This window comes from Hyperolius riggenbachi, chromosome 4 (genome assembly GCF_040937935.1).
Source record: "Hyperolius riggenbachi isolate aHypRig1 chromosome 4, aHypRig1.pri, whole genome shotgun sequence".
NCBI classification, from domain to species: Eukaryota; Metazoa; Chordata; class Amphibia; order Anura; family Hyperoliidae; genus Hyperolius; species Hyperolius riggenbachi.
In genome coordinates, this window is record NC_090649.1 from 441400575 (window position 1) to 441427596 (window position 27022).

Sequence of the window (27022 nt, forward strand, 5' to 3'; positions counted from 1 at the left end):
GCCCTCTTCCGCAGCCCGCTTTACACCACTTCCGGCGCCGTGAGAGAGGAGGAAGTGGAGCCGCCATCATGTACCGTACTCCGCAGAGACGCGCTCTGTCTCCGGATTCCCCGCGGGAGATGTACCGCTCCTCCTCCTCGCCCCGACCCCGCCGCTCCCCGCACCGTAGAGGCCGCAGCCCGGATAGCCGAGCCCGGTCCAAGTCCCGGCCCCGATCCAAGTCCAGAGGCCGTTCCAAATCCCGACCCCGATCTAAATCCCGCTCCCGTACCGAGCACAACCGGTCCCGCTCCCGGCCCCGGCCCCGCCCCCACCGTTCCCCCTCCCCTTACCGCTATGATGGGCGGGATCAGGTGAGATAAGCTCCGCCTTTTTTAAATGCTTTCGCAAGATTATCAACGTCTGTCCTGCCTGCTCATCTGTGTCTGCACTGCCGCTACATTATTACCTGTATCTGCTTGCCCCTACACATTATCTGCTTTATCAGCTTATCTGTGTCTGCCCCTCCTCGCTTATGTCTGCACCACCTCCTGCATGCTTAGTTTTATCTGTCCTGCCTCCTGCACGCTTTTACCTGTGTCTACACTGCCTTCTGCATGCTTATCTGCGTCTTTCCTTCATCCTACACATGTATCTGTTCTGCCTTCTGCATGCTTATCTGTGTCTTTCCTGACTCCTACACACGTATCTGTTCTGCCTTCTACATGCTTAATTGTGTCCGCCCCACCTCTTGCATGCTTATGTGTCTGCCTGGCCTCCTACATGTTTATTTGTATCTGCCACGCCTCCTGCATGCGTATCTGTATCTGCCCTGCAGCCTGCATTTTTATCTGTGTCTGCCACTCTTCTACACACTTATCTGCATCTGTTTTGCCTTCTACATACTTATCTGTATGTTCTGTGAGTTTGCCCCATCTCCTACTTGTGTACCTGTGTCTGCCACCGCCTCCTACGGTACTTGCTTATCTGTGTCAGCCCCGCCTCCTCGCTTATTTTTCTGCACCGCCTCCTACTTGCTTATCTGTATTTGCACCACCTCCTGCATGCTTATGTGTCTGCCCTGCCTCTCACATGCTTATCTGTGTCTGCATGCCTTGCCTTTCTTCTTCATGCTTATCTGTGCCTGTCCTTGAGTCTTCATGCTTATCTTTGTCTGTTCTTGCTTCCTCATGCTTATCTGTGTATGTCCTTTCTTCTTCATGCTTATCTGTGTCAGTATGTAAGGACCAGTACTCTAAAGGTCCGTACACATGCCGGACTGTAGGCAACGACGGGTCCGTCGTCACCTCCCGCTGGGTGGGCGTTCCAGCGACAGTCCGGCGTGTGTACAGTCTGTCTGCAAACTGATACGGCTGTTGGCGGATCGCTCAGAAACAGCCGTATCAGTCCCCTGACAGACTGTACAGATGCCGGACTGTTGCTGGAACGCCCACCCAGCGGGAGGTGACGATGGATCCGTTATTGCCTCCAGTCCGGCGTATGTACGGACCTTTAACAGTCTCTTTTTTTTTTTTTTTATTTACAGAATTCTTTATTCAAAATCTTGACATCATGCTTATCTGTGTCTGCCATTCCTTCTTCATGTAGATCTGTGTCTGCCCCGCCTTCTACACGTTTATTTGTACCTGCCCCGCCTCCTACACGCTTATCTGTATCTGCACCACCTCCTACAAGATCATCTGCGTCTGCCCTGCCTCCTACATGTCTATGTAATATTTCCACCTCCTGCAAGCTTATGTGTCTGCCCACCTCCTACTTGCTTATGTGTCTGCCCAGCCTCCTACACACTTATCTCTAACTGCACGTCTGTCTTTGCCTATCCATTTTTTTTTTCAGGATCTGTGTCTTTACCACCTTCTATGCATGTTTGTCTTCCCTCCACCTCCTTATTTATCCATAACCCTGGCCCTCTTCTTCGTGCTTACCTCTTTGTCTACCCATCAACACGTTTGTCTGCCTGGCATCCTACATGTGTATCTCAGCCCTGCCTCCTCTGCCTATCCACATCTCGTATCTCAAATGTCTATCTTCCAAATAATCAGTCTGCACCACCCCTTTCTGATATTTGTGTGTCACAAGACACACCACCTCCATGTATGTGCAGTGCTAGTGATGACCCATGTATGTGCAGTGCTAGTGATGACCCATGTATGTGCAGTGCTATTGGTGACACAAGTATGTGCAGTAACAGTGGTGACACATGTAGGATGTACTGGTGGTTTGTACGTAGGTTAAGATTTATAGCGCACCTCCTCTCAATTTCTATTAATGGATCGGCAGCAAGGGGATAAGTGTAAGGGTGCCCCTCCTGTCACTTAAAAATAAGGAATAATACATATGAGACTCCTGCGCACTCAGCTAGTTAAAGCTTTAATATTGCATAGTGAAATCATTGCGTAAAGTTCAATCAATTAACCACTCAATGCACGCATAGCAGCATGGTGGCGTAGTGGTTAGCTCTCTTGCCTTGCAGCGCTGAGTCCCTGGTTCGAATCCCAGCCAGGGCACTATCTGCAAAGAGTTTGTATGTTCTCTCCGTGTCTGCGTGGGTTTCCTCCGGGCACTCCGGTTTCCTCCCACATTCCAAAAACATACAGATAAGTTAATTGGCTCCTCCTAAAAAATTGGCCCTAGACTACAGTACTTACACTACATGATATAGACATATGGCAATGGTAGGGATTAGAATGTGAGCTCCTTGAGGGACAGTTAGTGACAAGATATATATATATATATACACTGTACAGCGCTGCGTAATATGTCGGCCCTATATAAATACTAAATAATAATAATAATAGCCCAGGTTCAAGCTCACACATCAAATCGCTTCGGCATCAATCCACACTATGTATCCCACACACCATGAGATATTGCCTCAATCAATTGATAGTAAGTTCAAAGCACTTCGGTCACTCCTGCAGCAATAGATCAAAAAAAATTCTGGAAGTACTTCTTAAGGGCCCCATACAGCTAACGATTTTAACGCCGCTATACGGCCGATTCGATCACCGTGATCGAATCGGCTGTGAAATCGCCACGCACATCGCTGACAGAACGATCGATTTCCGTCGATAGCGATGACCGACGTAATACAGCGGGTACACATTACCTGTTCCGGCCGGCGCGAGTCCCCTCTGTCTTCTTTCCGCGCTGGGTTCCGGACCGGCTGCAGCTACACAGAACTTCCTGTCCCGGATGGAAGTTTAAACAGTAGAGCGCCCTCTACTGTTTACACTTCCCCTGGACAGGAAGTTCAGTAGCTGCAGGAACGGTCTGGAGCCCGGAGTGGAGAAGACAGCTGGGGCCAGGAGACTCGCGCCGGCCGGAACAGGTAATGTATGCAGGGGGGGGCGGCAGCAGCTCCACAGATTGTGATCGGTTTCAGGCTGAAATCGATTCACAATCTGTTTGCAGTAAGGTGGCCATACGATCCCTCTCTGATCAAATTTGATCAGAGAGGGATCTATCTGTTGGTCAAATCTGTATGGCCACCTTTAGAATAAGTCGTCTTTTAAAAATCTGCTATGCAGCAAATGCTAAAAAATATTGCATTTAATCGTTCAATATGAGCCAAGAAAGTCCTTCAACCCAGCAAAATCAATGTATTGCACCAATAGTTTCCGTTCAGTATCTTGTATTATGCATAAACATCCAGCAATCAATGTTCAAAAATCTGCCTCACAGCTGGCTTTCATAGCGCTATGCTTGTTTAAAGCAATCCACTTTCTGTTACCAGGGTAGGATTGTAGCAGCACAGCCCAATTCAAGCCTCCCCATGGTCGACTAAGTGTGGCTGCGGCTGTCAGCAGATACAACCCAGGAAGTAAACAGAAAGCCTCACTGAATAACTCCAGTCTTGAATTCCCAGTCTGCCGGGTTTGTCTGTGAGGTTACTGCTTGACGTCACTTGTGCAGTCTCCAATAGCGCCAACTAGTTTCAAGAGGGAACGCCTTTCTCCTTCAGGGCATCCCCATCGGCTGGTTCCCCCTTCCGTTTATCTAGCATTCCTGGCACTGCCTCTCATTCTATTTCATTCTTAAATGAAGGCTAATCAATATCCTGATTCAGACCGTAGGGGCTAAATGAATGCATTGTATAGATCCAATATGATTCTCTCTTTGACAATAATTTAATAAAATCACCAACTCTCCAGTCATGTGTCACAGATTGAATAGCATAAACCTTAAAAGGCTCAAACATCCTTTGCTGCATTCCTTTAAATATTTGCTTAGTGGATATTTTTCATCTCCCTTCTTAATATTTTTAACATGCTCCCCAATCCTGTCAGTCAACATGCGCTTAGTTCATCCCACATACTGTTTTAAGCAACCGCATTCAATTTCATAGATTACACCTCTACTATTGCAATTCAAATTCCCTTGAATTGTAAATTCCTCCCCAGTCACAGTAGATCTAAATTTGTTCATCGGGGGTGCTCTGGAGGTTCTACAAGACATGCACATTGTGCATCTCCTGAATTCACTATCAGTAATTTGGAGATCATTTTTTTGAAGATGTCACTGTGGCTGATGGTGTAATGGTTAAGGGCTCTGCCTCTGACACAGGAGACCAGGGTTCGAATCTCGGCTCTGCCTGTTCAGTAAGCCAGCACTAATTCAGTAGGAGACCTTTGGCAAGTCTCCCATACACTGCTACTGCCAATAGAGCGCGCCCTAGTGGCTGCTGCTCTGCTCTGGCGCTTTGAGTCCGCAAGGAGAAAAGCGCAATATAAATGTTATTTGTCTTGTCTTGTCTTGACTGTGGGGGCAATAATAGTTTGCAAATTCCTAGCTTTTTAAATAACTAACTTTGGCCTCTCTGGGAGGATGTTATTTAGAGTTTTATGGCTCTGCAGGATATGCCAGTTTTTTTACTTATTGTTGGTTTCTATTTGCCAGCGTCGCTATTCTCCGAGTCATCGGGACCGCTCACCCCGGGATTACCGCTCCCCTGATTGCCGGCCTACAGACAGGTAACACCCCTCTAGCCATTCGGGGGGGGGGATGTAACAAGTGAGGATAGGGGAGGACTGGGATGTGGTGCAGGGGAACAAGAGAGGACAGGGTTTGTTGTGGGACATGAGGACGAGGGGGCGGGGGGGAGGGGCACGCGACAACACAGAAAAGCACAGGGATGTTGTACGGGTGGGCGGGGACAGCAGAGGACTGGGTGTGGTGAAGGGCGGAAGATAGTAAAGGACTGGGGCATGGTTCAGGACAACGATGGGAGATGACTGGGGTGTGGTGCAAGAGGGGGGACAAGAGAGGACTGGGGTGTGGTGCAGGACGGCGACAGGAGATGACTGGGGTGTGGTGCAGGAGGACGACAGGAGAGCACAAGAGAGGACTGGGGTGTGGTGCAGGGAGGAGGATAGGGTAAGTCTGGGGTTCCTAGTACCTGTCTCCGCCACAGACTGCAGGAGTGTGGATAAGGATTGGCGGGGAGGTGCATTCTTCTGATTGCATTGTTTGGTCAATTGATGTGATTGCTGGTATTTCAGGTTGGATGGAGGAAATGAGAATGCTCGCAACAGTCCCCTGCCTGTGGAGGAACCCTTGCCTATGCCTAAGAAGTCTATTCTAAAGAAACGTACAGAAGTGGAGGCCACATCCCGGGACGGATCTCCTCAGGTAAATGTGGACGTCTCAGCCTCTTGTCACCCATCATTCTATAATCGTCAGCTGTATAATGAAGGATGAGATGTAGAGAGGCACTCAGGGGTGAGGGCATAGAGGTTCACTGATGGCTTGTTCATACTGGGTGCTTTTGCTGATCGCTGGCGATCAGCAAAGCACTGCTGCTAATGTATCCCTATAGATACATTCTCACTGCAGCGATTGTGATCAATCGCAAATGCCCTGCTTGCAGCGCTTTGTAACGATCGCGCTCTGGTTCTCATTCTATTGAACATGAATCACAAGTGCAAATCGCAGTAAAATGCAAGATTTTGGCTGCCCAATCACGAATGTGATCTCTGTTCCATCTTCAATGTGAAATAGCCCTGAGGGGTGAAGGCACAGAGATGGACTGAGGGGTGAAGGCACAGAGATGGACTGAGGGGTGAGGGCACAGAGATGGACTGAGGGGTGAGGGCACAGAGGTACACTGAGGGGTGAGGTGTAGATAGGTACACTGAGGGGTCAGAGCACAGAGGGTTGAGGGCACAGAGGTACACTGAGAGTGAGTGCACTGAGGGGTGTGGGCACAGAGGTGCACTGAGGGGTGTGGGCACAGAGGTGCACTGAGGGGTGTGGGCACAGAGGTGCACTGAGGGGTGTGGGCACAGAGGTGCACTGAGGGGTGTGGGCACAGAGGTGCACTGAGGGGTGTGGGCACAGAGGTGCACTGAGGGGTGTGGGCGCAGAGGTGCACTGAGGGGTGTGGGCGCAGAGGTGCACTGAGGGGTGTGGGCGCAGAGGTGCACTGAGGGGTGTGGGCGCAGAGGTGCACTGAGGGGTGTGGGCGCAGAGGTGCACTGAGGGGTGTGGGCGCAGAGGTGCACTGAGGGGTGTGGGCGCAGAGGTGCACTGAGGGGTGTGGGCGCAGAGGTGCACTGAGGGGTGTGGGCGCAGTGGTGCACTGAGGGGTGTGGGCGCAGTGGTGCACTGAGGGGTGAGGGCGCAGAGGTGCACTGAGGGGTGAGGGCGCAGAGGTGCACTGAGGGGTGAGGGCGCAGAGGTGCACTGAGGGGTGAGGGCACAGAGGTACAGTGAGGGGGGGGGCTTGTGTTATCTTTGGTAAAGAGTTGATCAGAGCGTTGAGCACTCGGCATGCACCATCTTTGGTAGAGATTTGGGCAGAGTTGTGAGCGCCCAGCATTCTGCATTTATCCTGCTTTTTGCTTCTGTGTTCTGTAGAAGATGTCTAATTTCTTAACCACTTTCACAGCTTCCATGTGAAATGCTCAGTACTGACAGTTTCTTTGTATGTTCCAGGTGGAGAATTATTCAAGCAACAAAAATCTTGTAGGAAGACAAGTAGGCCAGGTAGACCAAAGGGCCAGTCCACTCCCACCAAAAGAGAAGATGGCATTAAGCAGCCAATCCATCCTTTCTCAGGCCTCTGCTGCAAGGAAATGTGACTCGCCACTTGTTGCTGGGACTTTACCTACTTCCACAACTATAGGAAGAAGTTCGACCACACATGAGGATCTCCTTGGGAAAACCTCTCTAAATGCTGCTGCTGTGGTCAACCCTCCCCAGAACAGGCCATCATCCTCACCTGCTAGTAATTTCTTGAATCTTAGAAATGACAATACATCTGCAGGATTTCCTTTCAGCTTCACATCTACTTCACCAGCCACAAAAGGGAAAGCTGAGGCTGGGGGCGGTTATCTTTTGCCTAACGAGCGGATGAAGAACGACCCAAAGCCACAGTCTATGCCAGCAAGTGTGGCAGAGCAGAAAATAAGAAGCCTCTCAGAAATAGAAGAGGAGGAAAGATTTTTGTATGGGGATGAAGAGGAAAAATCCCAAAAGCAAAGCAAGGAGTTGGCTACAACAGCTCCGCCTGCACCAGACAAGACTGATAAAAATGCTCCCAGTGAACAGGAGTTCTTCAAGATTCATGACCTGCTGAAGACTATCGGACTGGATATTGGTGTGGCAGAGATTGGGAAACTTGCTGTAAGAACTCAGGAGCGACTTCATGGTAAGAAAGCAGCTCCGAAAGTTCCCCAAGTGCCTGCAGAGACCACTCAGACTGCACCCAGTACCAGCCCTACACAAGTCAAGGGTCAACCACAACCGGCTGTGAAAACAGAAACAAAAGAGAAAACTGTGTCTACACCACCCCCAAAAGCAGAGGCACCAGTAAAGCCCCCTGGGGCACCAGTAAAGCCCACTGTGACGGAGAAGCCTCCACCAGCCTCCCAGTCATCGGGACCTTCTGTGAAAGACTCGCCTTCACCACAGCAGGCCACCTCCAAGGAAAAGAGTCAGCCAAAACCTAAAGTTGAGACAGTTGGCCAGCCAATTAGCACTGTGCAGTCCTCGCCCATTAGCACGGTACAAGCAATAAGCACTGTGCAGTCCATTAGCACTGTTCAGCCACCTCAAGTTTCCCCTGTTCCGGAGCTCACCCCTTCTCCTATTTACCCGCCATACAATCCCTCCCCAATGATGCCCAACTATGCAGTTCCCCCGCCCAGCTATAATCCATACACACCTTATGTGTCATATCCGACCTCCAACTGGCCATTATATCCAGTCCATCAACCTCTACCCGCTCATCCTCCATCCCCACATCCACCATCTGCACATCCCCCACCCGCACATCCTCCACCCGCACATATGCCACCTCCACCGAACCCCCCTGTCATTGGCCCCCCTACCCCAATGCATAGCGTCCGCAGCAATCTGCTCGTTATCGAGACCAATGCAGATCTCAGTGAGGTGCAAACTCCTGTAAAGAATGAGGGTAAATCCCTGACCTCGCAAGCTTCGGGCATCCTGGCCAAACATGAGGCTGACCGCAGAAACAAGGAAGTGGAGAAGGTGAAGGTAAGTTTCTTCTACGTTTCATTGTCATTCACTGTTCTAAATGGAAAGAAAATGGACTCTTCTCACTGAAACATGAATCTGATAAGGATGTATAAAGCTAATGTCACTTTGTGATTTTTTTTTTATTTTTTTTTTAATCCTGTACCTGGATTCAAGTCCGGATCCAGCTCCCTCTCACAAGGAAGGCAGCATAGTCCATAGCTGAATAACGAGGCAGTCCGTTAGACCCAGTCCCTCCTACTTGATGATGTCATGTTCAACCCTCAGTCCCTTATGTTTATTTCTGTGCGCTGCAGAGATTGTGCTGATGTGCAGGTCTCATGGAGGGATGTGATCAGTTTATTTGCTCACTTCCTGATTTAGTCTTGTCGGTCTCCAGCGATATGGTCAGTGGTCTGTAGACGGAGAGTCGGTGGTCTGCGGTGGGAGAATCACTACCCTGTAGTCACATGACCAGCAGGGCATATCCTCTGCTGCACATTGTCCTCTCTGTCGTGCCCCTTTTGTTGTCCTCTGCCATTTCTTCTTTTGTGTCATTTGCTGTGGCCCCCTCCGGTGCCCTCTGCTGTGACTCCCTTCAATGCCCTCTGCCGTGTCCCATCGCCATCTAGAAGTGGGAGTGTACCATGCAAATTTAGTAAAAGTCAGGCTAGGGTAAAATATGAGGGTTGTCAAGAAAGTAGAAAGGCATTTACTTTTTATCTGCCACGCAAGGTGTTCTAATGTAACTTGCATCTGCCAGGTTACTCTTCTCTCCCTTCTTACTTGTCATGTGACTGCAGAACACCAGTGACTGGTTGTTCAGCAGCAATAACATAAAGGCCTGCCCTCTCCCCAATCCCTCCAACTCGTAGATGAGGCATGTTGCTACTACAACAAAGCGACTGAAAACCTTTCTGTGCACCACAGAGATTGTAGGAACATTATTGCTGATGTACAGGTCTCATGGAAAGGGTATGATCAGTTTATTTGCTATCCTCACTTCCTGATTTAGGCTATGGCGGGGTCGTCGTTCTCCGGCGGGGGGCTGTGGAGGGAGAGTCTGCAGTGGGAGGGTCAGTGCCCTGTAGTCACATGACCAGCAGGGCATGTTCTGGCATATCCTCTGCTGCACATTGTCCTCTGCCTTGTACCCTGTATTTCCCTCTGCCATGTCCCCTCGGTTGTCATCTGTCGTGTCCCCATCCTGTGCCCACTTCCGTGTCCCCCTCCAGTGCCTTCTGCCCTGTCGCTTCCCAATCGCAATCTAGAAGTGGGAATGTATGATGCATATTTAGTAAAAAAAAAAGTCAGGATAGGATATAATATGAGGGTTGTCAAGAAAATAACAGGCATTTGCTTTTTATCTAACTCGCAAGGTGTTCTTTCTGTGTAATGTACCTTGCATCTGTCCAGTTACTCTCTTCTTCCCCTGCTCTGCTTGTCATGTGACTTGAACACTGGTAACTGTTTGTTCAGCAGCAATAACATGATGCCCCGCCCTCTCCACAGTCCCTTCAATTCATAGGTGAGAAGTGTGATACTACGACACAGTGACTGAAAACCTTGTTAAGATATGATAAATGCTGATATAAAGAAGGTGATTATGTGGAGAAATATAAGATACAGTTTGTCTACAATAAAATACATAAAATGTTTCCTCCGGGCCAATTCACACTGGGGGGTAGCAAAGCGCTAGTGTTTTGCCGCGGACAATTTTTGTCTGTATATTTTTGTGATTTTTGAGTGATATCTATTAGAGCTTTTTTTTTTAATATTGTGATTGCTCAAAAATCGTGAAATAGCGCTGCATGCACCGCGTTTGTATTTACCGCGAATCGCCGGCGATCACTGCCACTTAGTTTACATTACACTAGCACTTTAAAAAAGCACTAGCGATCGCCGCTATTAGCTGTAAATAGCTGCTAATCGCCCCAGTGTGAATAGGCACTTAAAGTGTACCTGAAGTGAAGAAAAGTGCTCCTAGGGGGAACTTACATAGGGTTGGGGAAGCCTCTGGAAAAAAATATAAGTAGATAAATACTTGCTCTACTTATATAACATATGTATTGCACTGTCCACGTTATGATTCCTGTGAATTCTATAAAGGAAAAGTAGAGAATCCTATTCTAGACAGTTTCCATATTTATTGTGGCTATTTTGAAACCAGTCATGATGTAATATCCGCCCTTAGTCTCCTCTGCCTGATTTGCCTGCCCTTCACTATAGAAAGTGCATTGTTTCAGCCTGGGAAATATTGGCCAATCGGAGAGGAACAGAGGTCTGGGAGGGGAAAACAGGAGGGAAAGGGGCTTCAGCCAATCAGGCTGCATTAGTTAAGTCTGAGGGGAAGTAGAGAAGCAAAAAAAGACAACCCAGCATGCCCTGCAACTTCTCTTTTGTGTACCAAATTTTCTGTGTACCAAATAAGAGTCATGTAAACTGGGGAATGATCATTTATCAACAAGAAAAGTAATAGTGACTTTTATAATAATAATAATAATAATAATAATCCGAACATTTATATAGCGTTTTTCTCCTGTCGGACTCAAAGCGCTCAAGAGCTGCAGCCACTGGGACGCGCTCAGGAGGCCACCCTGCAGTGTTAGGGAGTCTTGCCTTGAACACCTCACTGAATAGGTACTGACCCTAGCCAGGATTCGAACCCTGGTCTCCCATGTCAAAGGCAGTGCCCTTAACCAGTACTCTATTCAGCCACTGCTTTTGGATTGCCTGATTAGCACCCTTATTACTTGTTTACCAGATCAAAATAAAGACTTTATGCCCGACAGTGACTCTTTTTAAGAGGCTTTTGCCTCAGCAGAGGCCATCCAGTGCTAAGACCCCCAAAGATTGGCACTGTGCGCACGTGCAAAAGTGGCTTTCCAACAACAATAAATATCCATTGGCCTGCCTGCTCAGGTGCAGTAGCAACTTTCCATTCAGGCTCTGCAGTAGAGTGAACCCGATCAGGCGTCCGGCTATTTCTGGCGAAGCCTGGACGGAAAGCCGCTAGTGTGCCTGTGCAGTCAGGCCAATTGAGTGTTGTTGGAAAGCTCAGAGGTCTCTGCACTGGGTCAAGCAGTTGGAGGACGGGGGAAGCCTCACTAGGATCCAGAGGCTTTCCCCTACCAAGGTAAGTATCACTTTTTTTTTTTTTTTTTGTTAATTTTAAAATCACAGGTTTCCTTTAATTGATTAAATAAAAACTGCTGTTGCTTTCTGGACAATTCTCGTAAATAATATATGAGGGCAGAAAACTGACACATTTAAGTGAGCTCACAGAATCAGAACAAATAATAGAGGTTAAATGGGGGTACGATGCCTTCCCTTCTGCAGGAGTGCAGTCTGGTTCTTGGCATGCACAAACCTTTTAGCACAAGACCAGAAATAGTCTGTACTCTCCTGAGGTGGTGGTGCATAGACTGTACGCTTTTACTGAGGTGGGACATAGACTGTATTCTACTGCTGAAGGGGGGCATAGACCTTACTCCCTTGAGGAGGCGGAGCATAGACTACTCCTAGGGAGTCATACATAGGCTATACTCTTCTGAGGAGGCAGGGCATAGACTGTATTAGTTCGCTCCACTTTTGCTTGTCCACTTTTGGTCAATAAGAGGCTAATAACGCTGCTGATTCTGGATTATGCTGCTGATTCTGGATTATGCAAATAAATATATATATATATATATATATATATATATATATATATATATATATATATATATATATATATATATATATATATATATATAATATTTTGAGTCTGAGTTCAGATTAAATTGATGTTTTTTCAAGATGCATATATCTAGCTAGTAGAATTCTCATAACCCTGCATCAACTGTGAATTATTTGCATCTTATTGACTATCCTTTGTCACCATTTTATTATCTGATAACAGCAAAGTGCACTGGGGCTCACGTTTGTCCTGTAGTCATTGCAACAGGGCCCATGTTTGTCCTGTAGTGGTTGTACAGAGTCCCCTACAAGACAGGCATGTTAGTTATATTTTCAGTGATGATTACAAACAGGTCCTCTTGTCAGAACCAGACTGGGGGAATATTCTCCTCTTGGCTGAATTCTCTTGAATTAAATTTAGAGAATGAATGAAAGAGGAGACTGACCAAAGTACTCACAAACTAGTATTCTCTCCTGGAAGAAGAAGCTCCTTCAGTGGATGAATGTATGCCCTCTCCTATGAGCTCCCTTGGTGACAGCGGATGAATATATGTCCTCTCCTATGAGTGACAGTGGTAAAACGTATGTCGTCTCCTACGAGCTTGCTCAGTGACAGTAAATGAATGTATGTCCTCTCCTATGAGCTCCCTGATTGACAAATGATTCTATGATTCTTCTACAAGCTCTCTCAGTGACAGTGGATGGATGCATGTCCTCTCCAACAAGCTACCTTAGTGACAGTGAAAGAACATATGCCCTCTCCTGCTAGCTCCCTCAGCAACAGTGGATGAATGTATGTCTTCTCATACGAACCTTCTCAATGATAGTGGGTGAATGTATGTCATCTCCTACACGCTCCGTCATTGAGAGTGGATGATTGTTTATCCTCCTTCAAGCTCCCTCAGTTACAGTGGATGGATGGATGTCCTATCCTTCAAGCTTCCTCAGTGACAGTGGATGAATATATTTCCTCTCCCGTGTGCTCACGGTGATAGTGGATGAATGTATGTTCTCTCCTACAAGCTCCCTCAGTGATGATGGATGAATGTATATCCTTTCCTATGATCTCCCTTAGTTACAGTGGATAAAGGAGTGTTCCAAAACTGATCTGCAGAGAACATTATCCTAACTATGGGGCGTAAACCTCTGCCTGGATCTTTGTAAGATTGGTGAGATTGCTCAAGTCACTTCATTTGCCAGTAGGGTTAGATGAAGCAGCACATGCTCACACAGATGCACACATTCATACACAGGGAGCTTATTGCCTGCCCATTGGTTGAGTATCGAGCTAGTGGTAGCTCTTTATACTGTTTACAGATGCCAGCAATTTGCAGGCTGTGTCCTTTTATGTCAGAAGAAGCCGAGATGTCCTGAGCTGGGAAGACTTCAAGGTAAGGGCAGATATATCCAAGTTTCCCTTTCCTGGGTGTATTGTTTGAGTATTGTCTGGAATGAAATCCTTATGAAGACTGATAAATATTGAGGCATAGTAACCTATAGAAAACATGCTTCCATTTGTTAAAGGTGCTGGAAGAGTTGGAGGGACTCAGGAAGGATATTGCAGTTAAGAGTGAAAACCTGGACAATCTGACTGCCAAGGTGGATCAGCTGAAAGTCCAGCATGGTGAGGAAGCTTACTCATGGGTTGTCCATCAGGTCTCGGCCAGATCACTGTCACCCATTCTTTTCTGTAGAAATAGCTGTTTGACGCTCTAAAACCATTGTCAATGATTTTGTTCTGTAACAGGAATTCTCCTGCGAAAGAAACGTCGTGAGAGAGATGGTCACAAGGATCCACTTTTGGAGGAGCTAAATAATGTTCTGGAGACTGCCCGCAAGCAGATTACTTCTCTGACTTCAGAAATCTCTGACATCAAGATGAAGAAACAACAGCTAACTAAAGTGGCAGAGATCTTAGGTGTCAACCCTGCAGACTTAGTGGAGAAAGCAGAACGACCTAGGAAACGGGAGAAAAGCACTGACTCTGAGTCATCTAGGGTGAGTCGTCTTATCATCTATTCCCATTGTGTAATGCTGAGAACACAAAATGTAATTTCCTGTCCGATCGGATGGGAAGTACTGTGTGGACATGTCCAAACAGTCCCCGATCGATAAAGGAATCAATTTTCCAGTAACTTCACCAAATCGATTACTTTCTCGATCGGAAACAGTTCAGACATGTTGGAAATATCCGGTAGATCGGACAGGAAATGGCATTGTGAGTTCCCAGCGTATAATTTTTCTGGCTACGTTGTAGCTGTGCATCTGTAATGTTTCCCTTAAGTCCAGTTTTTCAACCCACAAAGTGAATTGTGTGTTCTTAAGTGCATCTTGTTTCTTTGTCAGGATTCCGATATTGAGCCTAAAGCCAGGAGGAGTTCCAAGGAAAAAAGTTACTCAAAAACAAATAGGGACTCCAAGGAAAGGAGGGACTCAAAAGAGACGAGTGAATTAAAGTCTTGCAGGGAATCCAAGGAGAGGAGTGACTCAAAGACTGGCAGGGAATCCATGGAGAGGAGTGACTCCAAGGCTGGCAGGGAATCCATAGAGAGGAGTGACTCTAGAACTGGCAGGGAATCCAAGGAGAGAAGTGACTCTAGAACTGGCAGGGAATCCAAGGAGAGAAGTGACTCTAGAACTGGCAGGGAATCCAAGGAGAGAAGTGACTCTAGAACTGGCAGGGAATCCAAGGAGAGAAGTGACTCTAGAACTGGCAGGGAATCCAAGGAGAGAAGTGACTCCAAGGTGAAGAATGATTCAAAGACCCACATGGACTTCTCACCTGACACTGATAAAAAATCCAGCTCAAAACCAGATGCTGACAGAAAGTCTGAAGACGTCGTCCCATCTGCAAGCTCTCCACGCTTGTCCAGGAACACCACAAACACAGATGGCATCAAGCAGAAAATGTCTTCTCCTAAGCTTGGCTCTGACACCACAGATAATGGTAGAACCAGCTCACCACTTTCAATAAAGTCTGAAGAGAGCTCCATGTCGCAAGACATGTCAAGGCCAAAAAGTCCTAGATCCATTGCTCCTTCATCAAATGTCTCCCAGGTGAAAGAGGAACACCCTCCTTTTGACCTTAAGGATATATTTGAGTACTATGATTCTGGTGGACATTGGTGTGAAGACTGCAATGCTGTCTGCATTACGTTGCATGAATTTCTTCTGCATCTTCATGAAAAAAAGCACCAAGAGGTACGGGTCAAGAATCTTCATTGCCTTTGTTAATGAAGGGAAAGCTAGGGGGATTGTCATTTCTATTGGGCAAGTTTTACAAATGATTAAAATTCTTAGTTCTTTGGGGTTTTGAATGATAATCTTATGGTTGATCTGCTTGCATTCTATAGAGTTTGAAGGTACAACACAGGCCCTGGGCAAAAGAAAAAACGTCTCAAGTCAGTGGTGGTAGGAAACAAAAGGTGACCGTTCCTTTTAAAGGCAAGTATATTCCACAACTCACCTTCCATCTATCCATACTAAAGATTGTGCAGGAACATCTTCACTCTTTCTGTTCTCTAATCAAAGGTACCGAGTTCCTGTTTCCAACAAGAGGCTATTATTGCGCACTTTGTGAACAATCTTTTGCAGACCACGCCGATGCCGATGAACATCTCCGAACATATGCTCACAATGAGAAATTTAAGGTGTGTGTATGGCATCTGCATTTCTTGGGTGAATAATGCTAGTTGGAATGATCAGTGGCTAGATTATTGATCTTGACGGGACCTGACAATGGTTGATCTGCCTGAATTTGGGTCACCAATGTGGTATTGTGCTCTGCCGCTGCACGGGATGGGATCCGAGTTGTGTAGTAATCATATCTGTCTTATACAGTAAAAGCCCTCATTTACTAGAGTTGTAGAAAATAAAGGATGGCAAACCTGGATTTTATTTCAGAAAGTTTGCTGTGAAAAGGAAAAGGTTTATAAACTCCCCTGAGTTTTATCATGACATAATAATGGATACAGTAGAATCCCTTTATAGTGAACTCCAAGGGACCAGGCAAAGTAGTTAAAGTGACACTTAAGTATAAAAAAAAAGTTTTACTCACCTGGGGCTTCTACCAGCCCCCTGCAGCCATCCTGTGCCCTTGCAGTCTCGTTCGGGTCCTCCTGTTCCCCGCCGGCAGCTACTTTCACTTTCGCCGACAGGCCTGGCCACGGGTCTACTTCTTTGTGTTCCTGTCTGAAATAGCAGTGTAGAGGGCGCTATTGCGGACAAGAACGCGTGGCCAGGTCTGTCGGTCCTGTTGCTGTAAGTGAAAGTAGCTGCCGGCGGAGGACAGGAGGTGCCGATCGAGACTGCAAAGGTACAGGATGTCTGCAGGGGGCTGGTAGAAGCCCCAGGTGAGTAAAACTTATTTTTTTTTTTTTTTTTTTTTTTTTTTTTACTTAAGCATCCCTTTAACTGTACCAGAAATTGTCATACTCAAGCACTTAAAGAGGAACTCCAGTGAAAATAATGTAATTAAAAAAGTGCTTCATTTTTACAATAATTATTTATAAATGATTTAGTCGGTGTTTGCCCATTGTAAAATCTTTTAAACCCCTGATGTACATTCTGACATTTATTACACGGTGACATTTTTACTGTTGACAGGTGATGTAGCTGCTGCATGCTTTTTTGGCAGCTGTAAACAGCTATTTCCCACAATGCAACAAGGTTCACAGACAGGAAACTGCTAGGAGTACTATGGTCCTCAGTTCTTGTGGGAGAGGTTTCACCACAATAGCAGTCATACAGCGCCCCCTGATGGTCTGTTTGTGAAAAGGAATAGATTTCTCATGCAAAAGGGGGTATAAGCTACTGATTGGGATAAAGTTAAATTCTTGGTCGGAGTTTCTCTTTAAAGAGAACCCGAGGCTGGGTTCTTACATCGCAATCCCCATACAGAGGCTGGGTCTGCCTATAGAGCCCAGCCTCTGTTGCTATATAGCTTCCTCTATGAGCGCTGTGAGACCCCATTAATCACAGCCGCGCTGTCAACGCGCAGCGTGTCGCAGCGCGCTGTGTTTACCTCACTAATGCCAGTCTTGCCGCTCCCCCGCCTCCTGATTTACTCCGGTCCCCGCCCACGTCCCTTCCCTCGCTGCTGATTGGAGGGAAGGGATGCGGGCGGGGACTGGAGCGATGCAGGAGGCGGGGGAGAGCGTAGACTGACATTAGTGAGGTAAACACAGCCGCGCTACAGCCGCATAGCGCGGCTGTGTTTCATGGGGTCTCGCAGCGCGCAGGGGGGGCTTTGGGGGAAGCTATATAGCAACAGAGGCTGGGCTCTATAGGCAGACCCAGCCTCTGTATGGGGATTGCGATGTAAGAACCCCACCTCGGGTTCTCTTTAAAGTATACTGTAGTGCTGGATCTTAAAGGGACACTGAAGCGGAAAAAAAATTGATATAATGAATTGGTTGTGTAGTACAGATAATTAATAGAACATTAGTAGCAAAGAAAAGGGTGTCATATTTTTTTATATATATATATATATATATATATATATATATATATATATATATATATATATATATATATATATATATATATATATATATATATATATATATATATATATATATATATATATATATATATATATATATAATTTTTTTTTTTTTTTTCTTTTTGCATAATTTTCTAATATTTGCAGTTTACACACTTCAATTAGAATTTTAAAGGATGAAACAGAGCAGAGCTAATGATCTTTTGAGCTTTCCTCATCAGAAAAAGGAGTCCTAAGGGGACAAAGGATAAAATAAGTGGTACTTACTGGGGGCTTCCTCCAGCCCCAAGCTCCCAGCATGTCCCTCGCCACAGCTCTCCCCGCAGCCGTTCGCCGCAGGTCTGTCCTGGTCCCCGGCAATGATGTCAGAGCGACCTCCAGGTCGGCCTGTACTGTGCCTGCACAGGCGGCGCTGTCATTTACCGCCACGTGGGCCAGAGCGGACTGCAAGAAACAGTGAGACATTTGAGATAAGTGCTTCAGAAGACAGGGCTGTCTGCAACCAAAGTATGGTTGCAGAGCTCAGAGAAGCTCTTTTGCATAGATAACTGAAGTTTCTTAACTCTTCCTGTAGTGGAAACAATATTAGACTCCTATCTGTGCTACTAAAGTTCTATTTCTTAGCAGTACTACACATACAAATAATTATATCATAAGTTTATTTTCACTTTAGATTCCCTCTAATTCTGTCAATAATTGGGAGTCCTGTTTTCTTTTAAATGCTTCAGCAAGCAAGCACAGACAGTGTCTAAGCTAAATCAAAATGTACAGTGCTCAGTATGCAGGGATTTGCATGTCATAATCACGCAAGAGCTTGCACAGGAAGCGTAGGTATCACCAGTTAATTCAGTTATAGTACTTGTAGTGTGCTCCTCTGTCCACATTCCTGTGCAGCCCGGATGATATTGTGGCATTACAGCTATGCACAAGTTAGTCACAGATGACAGGAATTTCCCTCAGTAATCGGGCAGCAGCTTACACGGGAAGCATAGGTCTCACTGGCTAGTGCTTTGGAGGTACTCCACATGGGCCCAGAGTAGTATGGAGATTGCGAACAGGCTATAAGTGACTGCCAGCCTGTCTACTAACCATGTTTTATCGGTCTCCAACTGATGTATGACACACTATGGCCCACTTTTCACTTTAGCCAGATACCAAATAACATGTGGCAAAAAACAGGTTTCTTATAACAAAGTTCCATTATATCCAGGTTTACTGTACCAGGCATTACTTCCATATTCTTATAATAGTGCTTGGCAGGGACCTGGACATTTAGTTTACTATACCCGAAGTTTTACTATATCAGATTTTACTTTAAAGGGGCCCATACATCTAACGATTTTCCCGCCGATATACGGGCGATTCGATCACAGTGATCGAATCGGCTGTGAAATCGCCGCGCACACCACTGACAGAACGATCGATTTCCATCCGAAATCGATCATTCCCGTCGATCCGTCCGTGCGGAAGATTTTTCTCGGATAGCTGACGAGTCGGGAGTGCGTCGATAGCGGCGTTCGAATGCCCGACGACCAACACAATACAGCGGGTATACATTACCTGTTCCGGCCGGCGCGAGTCCCCTGGTCCTCGCTGTCTTCTTTCCGTGCTGGGTTCCGGACCGGCTGCAGCTACACAGAACTTCCTGTCCCGGCAGGAAGTTTAAACAGTAGAGCGCCCTCTAATGTTTAAACTTCCCCTGGACAGGAAGTTCAGTAGCTGCAGGAACGGTCTGGAGCCCGGAGTGGAGAAGACAGCGAGGACCAGGGGACTCGCGCCGGCCGGAACAGGTAATGTATGCAGGGGGGGGGGGGGGGGGGGGCGGCAGCAGCTCCACAGATTGTGATCGGTTTCAGGCTGAAATCGATTCACAATCTGTTTGCAGTAAGGTGGCCATATGATCCCTCTCTGATCAGATTTGATCAGAGAGGGATCTATCTGTTGGTCAAATCTGATGGCAAATCGACCAGTGTATGGCCACCTTATCAAGATTATACTGGAGCGTGATATCTGTTGCCTGCACACACCCACAAAGCACAATGTTTGTAAAGGTTCATACACACCTACCAACCCAACTATCTGCCAAACGTGTCTATTAAGCCCCATTCAGACGCTCAACAGCGGCCTTTTATGCAGCACAATTGTCAAACAGCTTTTGTTGTAAAACCAATATAAAACAACTAAAAAAAGTATTTTGCCATTGTTCAAAAAGCTGATAAGATAATACAATACAATACAATAATACAATAACACTTGTAAAGCGCTTTTCTCCCATAGGACTCCTAACGCATCCAACAGTTGGATTGACTTCTTATCAGACTTATCAGCTGTTTAAATAATAGCAAAATACTTTTTTTTTAGTTGTTTCACAACAATAGTTGTATGGGGCTTAACAGACAAGTTTGGCAGGTAGTTGGGCAGATAGTTGGTAGGCATGTATGAACCTTAACACTTCTTTGAGATCTGTTACAATAAGTTTTTCTCTGAGGGGTTTGCATGGTGTGCCAATGGTAAAGCTGCTATGTCACTGAACTTTTAGCAGTACTCTGTGTTCTGTCGTGACCCAAGTGGGGGGGGGGGGGGTGCAGACCATCTTGTAGGATCCAGCGATCCCCTCCACGCCCCCCACTAACAGTAATTTAGGAAAGTATTTCTCCACCCACCAATTCTTCCTCCATATACTCCCATGGTATTCCAGAAGCGTGGTAGCCTTTCTGCAGAGATCAGAGTGCCATTGTAACTTCAAGGGTTTGCATTTAACAGGGGTAAAGCGATTCAGTAACTTCACTTCAGGCTTGCTGGAAAACTACCTTTCTCCAGTGTTCTCCAAACTCAGAAAATCAAGCCATATTTTCTTATAATTTAGTAAGATTGGGCTAGATAGGTAATGAAAAGCATTTGGCTTTGACCTTTGGGGCACAGATGGCTGAATGGTGTTACTGAGCTTCTCACAGGACTTCCAGCGCCATGGTGAATGGGGTTACTGAGCTTCTCACAGGACTTTCAGCGCCATGGTGAATGGGGTTACTGAGCTTCTCACAGGACTTCCAGCGCCATGGTGAATGGGGATACTTAGCTTCTCACAGCACTTTCAGCGCCCTGGTGAATGGGGTTACTGAGCTTCTCACAGGACTTCCAGCTCCATGGTGAATGGGGTTATTGAGCTTCTCACAGGACTTCCAGCACCATGGTGAATGGGGTTACGGAGCTTCCCACAGGACTTCCAGCGCCATGGTGAATGGGGTTACTGAGCTTCTCACAGGACTTCCAGCTCCATGGTGAATGGGGTTACTAAGCTTCTCACAGGACTTCCAGCTCCATGATGAATGGCGTGGAGATCCCAGGGTCCTGCACATGAGGGCTATTTTAAGAGTTGTATGTATTGTAAGTCACTATAATTTTGATGAGAACCGACTTAGAATGCCCATAAAGTAGCACCACTTATAAATCAAAAAGTATATTTTATTCAATAACCTAACAAAAAATGCACAGCATATCCATAAAATAACAAAAACAAAACATTTAAAATGTGCATATCTCTTGTTTGCCGATACACCAATATGTAATAAATCTATGACACCTGTCCTAGATAAATTTATATAGTAGTAGTATTACCAGGAGCACTCAAAAAAGAGCATTTGTAAGTAAATTAACCCAGGTTAAAATATGACACTGATGCCAAAGTGCCGTGCATACATTTGCATTATGCTTGGTACTCACCAGGTACCAAAGCAGGTTAAAGTCTCACTCAAATGACTGGGTTGAAGCGTGCAAAGGATAGGTCCTGTGTATCCTCAGAACCTCAGTTTCTTAACCAAACTAAACCCAGCACCGATTTTATAAAACGTCCACTTTATAAAATAGTGAACATGTATCCAGGAGCACTAGAATAAAGCCCAAAGTTCCTTAATAGGTGTGTGCCAAGATCCTCACCCTTGTACCAAAGGGTCAAACGCAATATTCCAGAAAAGGATCGGCACCACACTCCGTATGTATTAATCAGCTCTTAAACTTTTATTGCATAATAAAGTTTGACAGGCAGCGACAGCCCGCTGTTTCGGCCTGTACGGTTTTTCTCAAGTTGCCAGGTATTTGACACTTTTGGCAACTTGAGAAATGCCGTACAGGCCGAAACAGCGGGCTGTCGCTGCCTGTCAAACTTTATTATGCAATAAAAGTTTAAGAGCTGATTAATACATACGGAGTGTGGTGCCGATCCTTTTCTGAAATATCACTTTATTAAATATATTTAAAACTGGTACAGTTCAACAAAGTTTTAGGCTAGCACACCTGCTTCAAAGTGCAATCGTTCTCCTTTATTGCTCCATCAACACAAGAATTGACAATTGTTTCGGAGCCACGGCGGGTCTCCTTCTTCAGAATGTGCAGACGACCACAGTGACTTTACGTTAAAACTGGTACAGAGGATGACCGATCTGGACAAGCTACATGGTGTGAACAAGGGGGAGGTCCCAAAACAACGGGCTGTAGCCACACCGCAGCTATGTTCTGTCATCTTCTGTACCAGTTTTAAATATATTTAATAAAGTGGGCGTTTTATAGAAGTGGTGCTGGATTTTGCTTGGTACACCCCATGCAATTTCCCATCAGATAGACGGGTTGAATAGAAAATTCCTGTTAGATCCAATCGGATTTCCAAACGGTTTTCAAATTGTTGTATAGAGGTAATTGGAAAATCGATCAGAAAAACTATCAAAAAATCAGATTGGACCTGTTGGAAATGATCTTTTTGACCCGACTATCTAACTGGAAATTGCGTGGTGTATACTAGGCATTAAAGTGCAACACATTCCTAAAGTGCAGCCATACAATTACCACTTCCAATAAATATAGCTAAATACAAAATCCAGCAATATCAAATGGCAATAGCCTGCAAAATCATGCAATATCATGCAGAGTGCTAGTGCTAATAAACATGATGCGGAGAGAGTCTACAGATAATTGTACATATGAGGATCATACGTTACTCAGGCAATGTTAGTTTGAAAGAAGGTGTCAGAAAATGGCAAAGCAGAGGAAGGGAGATTGGAGCAGACTTCTCCACTGGTTACACAGCCCTCAAACCGCGTTATCAACAGAGTATCTCCAGTAATCTGGAGATCCTCATCAGTGTTAACCTCCCTGGCGTCATAGTTATTTCCAGATTTAGGGTCTAAATGCCGTGCTCCCCCCCCCCCCAAAAAAAACCCCATAAAAATAGTGTAATCCAAGCATATGCAAGAGGTCACATTGATAATAAAAGATTAAAGCATACATCCAGGCACAAAATAACATAAAATCCACTCACCTGGGGCTTCCTCCAGCCCCTGGCAGCCGACCTGTGCCCTTGCCGCAGCTCGGTGGCTCCCGGGCTTCTCCGCTGCAGAAGCCGACCTCGCCAGGACGACTTCTTGTGCGCTCCAACGCGTGGGTCACGTGGTCTGGCTGACCTCATCAGGACGGAACTGTGCAGAAGCAGAACTACTGCGCCTGCACAGTACCATCATGATGACGTCGGCCAGACCACGTGGAGCGCAACAAGAAGCCGACCTGGCGAGGTCGGCTTCTGCAGTGGAGAAGACCGGAGCTGCGGCGAGGGCACAGGACGACTGCCAGAGGCTGGAGGAAGCCCAGGTGAGTGGATTTTATTTTTTGGTGTCTGGACGTATCCTTTAAGGTATGAATATGCTTTTCCCAGTCCGCAGGCAGAAATTTAACTTTTCCAGACAGCAGATTGCTTTGCCATTCATTTGATGAATAGCATGCCTCTGCTTCAGACTAAGCAATGGATCATGCAATATTTACCACATACTTGTAAAAATGGATGCAGTACGCTTCAAAATAGTGTGAACTGCGCCTAAGTGTTTCACAACCTTTGATTTACTTTATTAAGGAAAGTAACACTGTATTCTGTGTTTTTTTTTTTTTTTTCCACCAGAGATATACGGATGAGAACATCGATTATGAAGTGTCGCGCCGTGAGAGGAAGAAGGCAAGTTTGTTTGCAGCTCAGATTGCAGTACGGAAGCAGGCGGAACTGAAACGCAAGCTGGTGGATCAAAAAAATGAAAACCACAAGCAGGCGGAACAGAAACGTAAGCTGGCAGAACAAAAGAAAGAAGAGCAAAAGCAGGCAGAACAGAAACGTAAACTGGAAGAACAAAAGAAAGAAGAGATTAAGCAGGCAGAACAGAAACGTAAGATGGAAGAACAAAAGAAAGAAGAGGTTAAGCAGGCAGAACAGAAACGTAAGATGGAAGAACAAAAGAAAGAAGAGATTAAGCAGGCAGAACAGAAACGTAAACTGGCGGAACAAAGAAATGAAGAAGCCAAGCAGGCAGAACAGAAACGTAAGCTGGCAGAACAGAAGAATGAAGACCACAACAAACATAAGAAGGCACGACGAGAGCACGAGGAGGAAAGAAGCGGTAGACATAAATCACGTCGGTCGCCCTCGCCAGACAGAACAAATCGGAAGCGGAATTCACCACTAAATAGAGAGTCAGTAAAAGGTCCATCATCTACAGTGTTTACTTGGAAGGGGTCTGAGAGCAAAAGTCCAGTCACCAGTAATACACAAAAACCAGAGGTACCAGCACAAAAGGGAAAAGAGGATGAGGCTAAGGCAAATGTCAAGCAAAAAGGGATTGAAATCAAATTTTTAGGTAAACCCAGCACTAATCCCAGCAGCCCTCATCGTTCATCTTCCAGTGGACCAAATTCAACAACTACCTCCTCTTCCTCTGCTCCAAATTCAACAACCTCAACAGTGACAAGCTCTTCCACTGTTTCTTCCCCTTCACCTACTTCATCTTTCAAAGTTCGACCCAATTTGCCCGTTCCTTCAACAGTGCTAAGAAAGTCTACTGTGGCCATAAGTAAGCCTGCTCCTCTGAACATGTTTTTGTCCATAAAGTCTTCTGATACTACGTCTAAATCTTTACCTGTAATGAAAGGTAAACCTCCACTTGTTTTGCCAGAAGATTTAATTTCCAAAGCTTTTGGAGGTCAGGAGGTTGTTCTTAAAGAACCTCAAAAAGCCAAACAAGAACCAGTTTCCACAGGTGGAACTTTAAGTGAGGCTTCCAGAGACATAAAACCAGACCCGGAGAAGACTGCTCCACAGAGCTCAAAAGAGCAACAGGAGTCCAAGCCCCATGAATTGTATGATATGTTCTTTAAAAAAGTTACTGTACATCCTTCTCAGCAGAGTGCCAACACTAAAGAGGGAAAACAGTTCAAAACACCACAATCCACCAGAGTTAATGCCTCTGCATCTTCCACCAGCGTTTTACAAACGACCGTAAGTAAGTCAGAAAAATTAACACAAAATACAAGTACTGGGGCAGTCCAAGTAGGAGCAAGTACTAAAACATTAAATCCTAGTCAAGTAACACCTACTCAAGCATCTAACAGTAGTGTGGAGACTTCTAAAAGCACCTCAGCCACTACAACAAGTAAGGCATCACAAGTTCTTAAAGACAGCAGTACTTCAAGTAACCCAGCAGCTGTTAAATCTGGCTCCTTACCAGAAGAGAAGGGGAAAGAGTCAGCAGAGGGCAAGGCAGCTATTAAACCTGAGCAGGTTGCTCCTCAGTTTATCAAGGGTGCTACGCTCTCAATGAATCCGCTGACCGGAAGATTGGAGTATCTATCTGTGCAAAATGCAAAACCGAAGGAAATGAGTGAGCCCGCACCAAAAGAAAAAAAGGTTGCTGTAACACACATAAAAAATGTTAGGCAGATTAATCTACAGCCAGTAAACCCAGCACCTGAAGTACCTCCAAAACCCGCTTACAATCAAACCATGAAATTGAACCAAAAGTTTAAACGGGAACCATTATCTCTGCCCACCTCTTTGTTTGGCCATGTGTCTGACCAAAGCTCTAAAGATATTAAAATCAAATCTATGACAATTCAAAAACCCACTATTGAATTGACAAATTCCTCTGCAATCCCAGTGAGCACTAGCCCAAGTAATGTAAGCAGTAGTACTGTGACTAATTCTGATAGGGCGTCTTCTATGCAGCAAGAGCTCGAATCATATTACAAACTGATAGCTGCTGAAGAGAACCCTGAAGATTTAGTCGCTTCTGAAGACCAAGACGCAGATATCCCAGCAGAGGTCACAAGTGTCCCTGTCTCGCCTAAAGTACAAAATCCAGAAAAGAAAAGGAAACTTGAAAGTCCACCATTCCCTCTTAAGACACCTGGTAAACAGGTTTCTCTGGATATGGTGGCCAGTGAAGAAGTTGAGGAGTCTGACATGGCTTGTGAGGTTCCAGATACCACCACATCTATTTCAGGACTACGAATGGTTCAGTCTAGTTATGGCTCATTGCCAACCTATGGGGCCATGCCTAGGCATGCTCCACCCTTTTCCCGTGGGGCTGTATTGCTGGATAAAGACTATTCAAAGAAAGCTCAAGCAAGCAACCCTACGCCTCAATATTCCATGGAAGAGCTGGAGGCATTGACCACATGCGATTCAGACTAGACCAAGACCCTTCCAAATTGAGTCTATCTTCTGTTGTTGGTGTAAAATGATAAGAGTATATATGTTCAGAAATTTGTAAATACAGTAATGGTTTTTCAGTTGCAATAAGATGCTTCTAGAAGAATATAGTTTGTTGATAAAATGTTGTGCTTCTTTCTGTTGGTAATACATTTTCAGAATTATGTGGTTAAAAGTGAAGTTGGTTTAAATTTATACCCACCTTTGCTATTCAGTTTATAGCATGTGGAATGTAGTTAAACAGGTGGCACACCACGAGAATCTGTTTGACTTGTTAGTAACACATGCCTATTTTCTAGTAAAATAAAAACTTTTACCCCATAATTCTCCCTTCGTGTTCCCATCAGTTCTCTGAAGAAATTCTTGTTGTGACGTCACAGGAGCACTTTGTACATTTTTTTTCTTTTTTTTTTTTTTTAATGCTGTATATTCTGCACCTTTCTTATCCATCTGTGGTTAGGAGCCGTGTTGTTTTATTTGGTATTTCAATGCTTCAGTTGTTCTTCTAAAGTTTTCTTAAGCAGGAATTCAGGGTTGGTGAAGCAAGAGATGCAAGAAGTGAATGCTTGGAAAGGTATTTGTGTTTTAGCTCCCTGTGACACAGGGCTCAGTACTGCATGCTGTAGAGGACTCGGTGAACATTAAAGTCTCAACGTCTCTGGATTTCTCCTACAGCTCTGGACCTACTTCAGGCCATGAACAGAGCCACAGCAGTTTGGCTTCTTTGTTTTTTTGTTTTTTTTTAATTTTTACTTTCTTTTTACAGGATGCATCGTTGTATATGTCTTAATTGAAAGATACATTTCAGCTAAAGTTTACTGCATAATAAATTGCTTTACATGGTT

At 45.5% G+C, this 27022-nt stretch overlaps 1 protein-coding gene across 1 annotated transcript; it reads left to right on the forward strand.

The window, feature by feature from the left end:
* Positions 1-27022, forward strand: ZNF318 (zinc finger protein 318). The gene is made up of 10 exons (XM_068232587.1): positions 1-353; positions 4900-4973; positions 5502-5631; positions 6937-8502; positions 13684-13783; positions 13907-14157; positions 14506-15360; positions 15513-15603; positions 15691-15809; positions 23601-27022. The coding sequence occupies exons 1-10, from the start codon at positions 69-71 to the stop codon at positions 26157-26159; spliced, it is 6030 nt and encodes a 2009-aa protein (XP_068088688.1). The 5' UTR covers positions 1-68; the 3' UTR covers positions 26160-27022.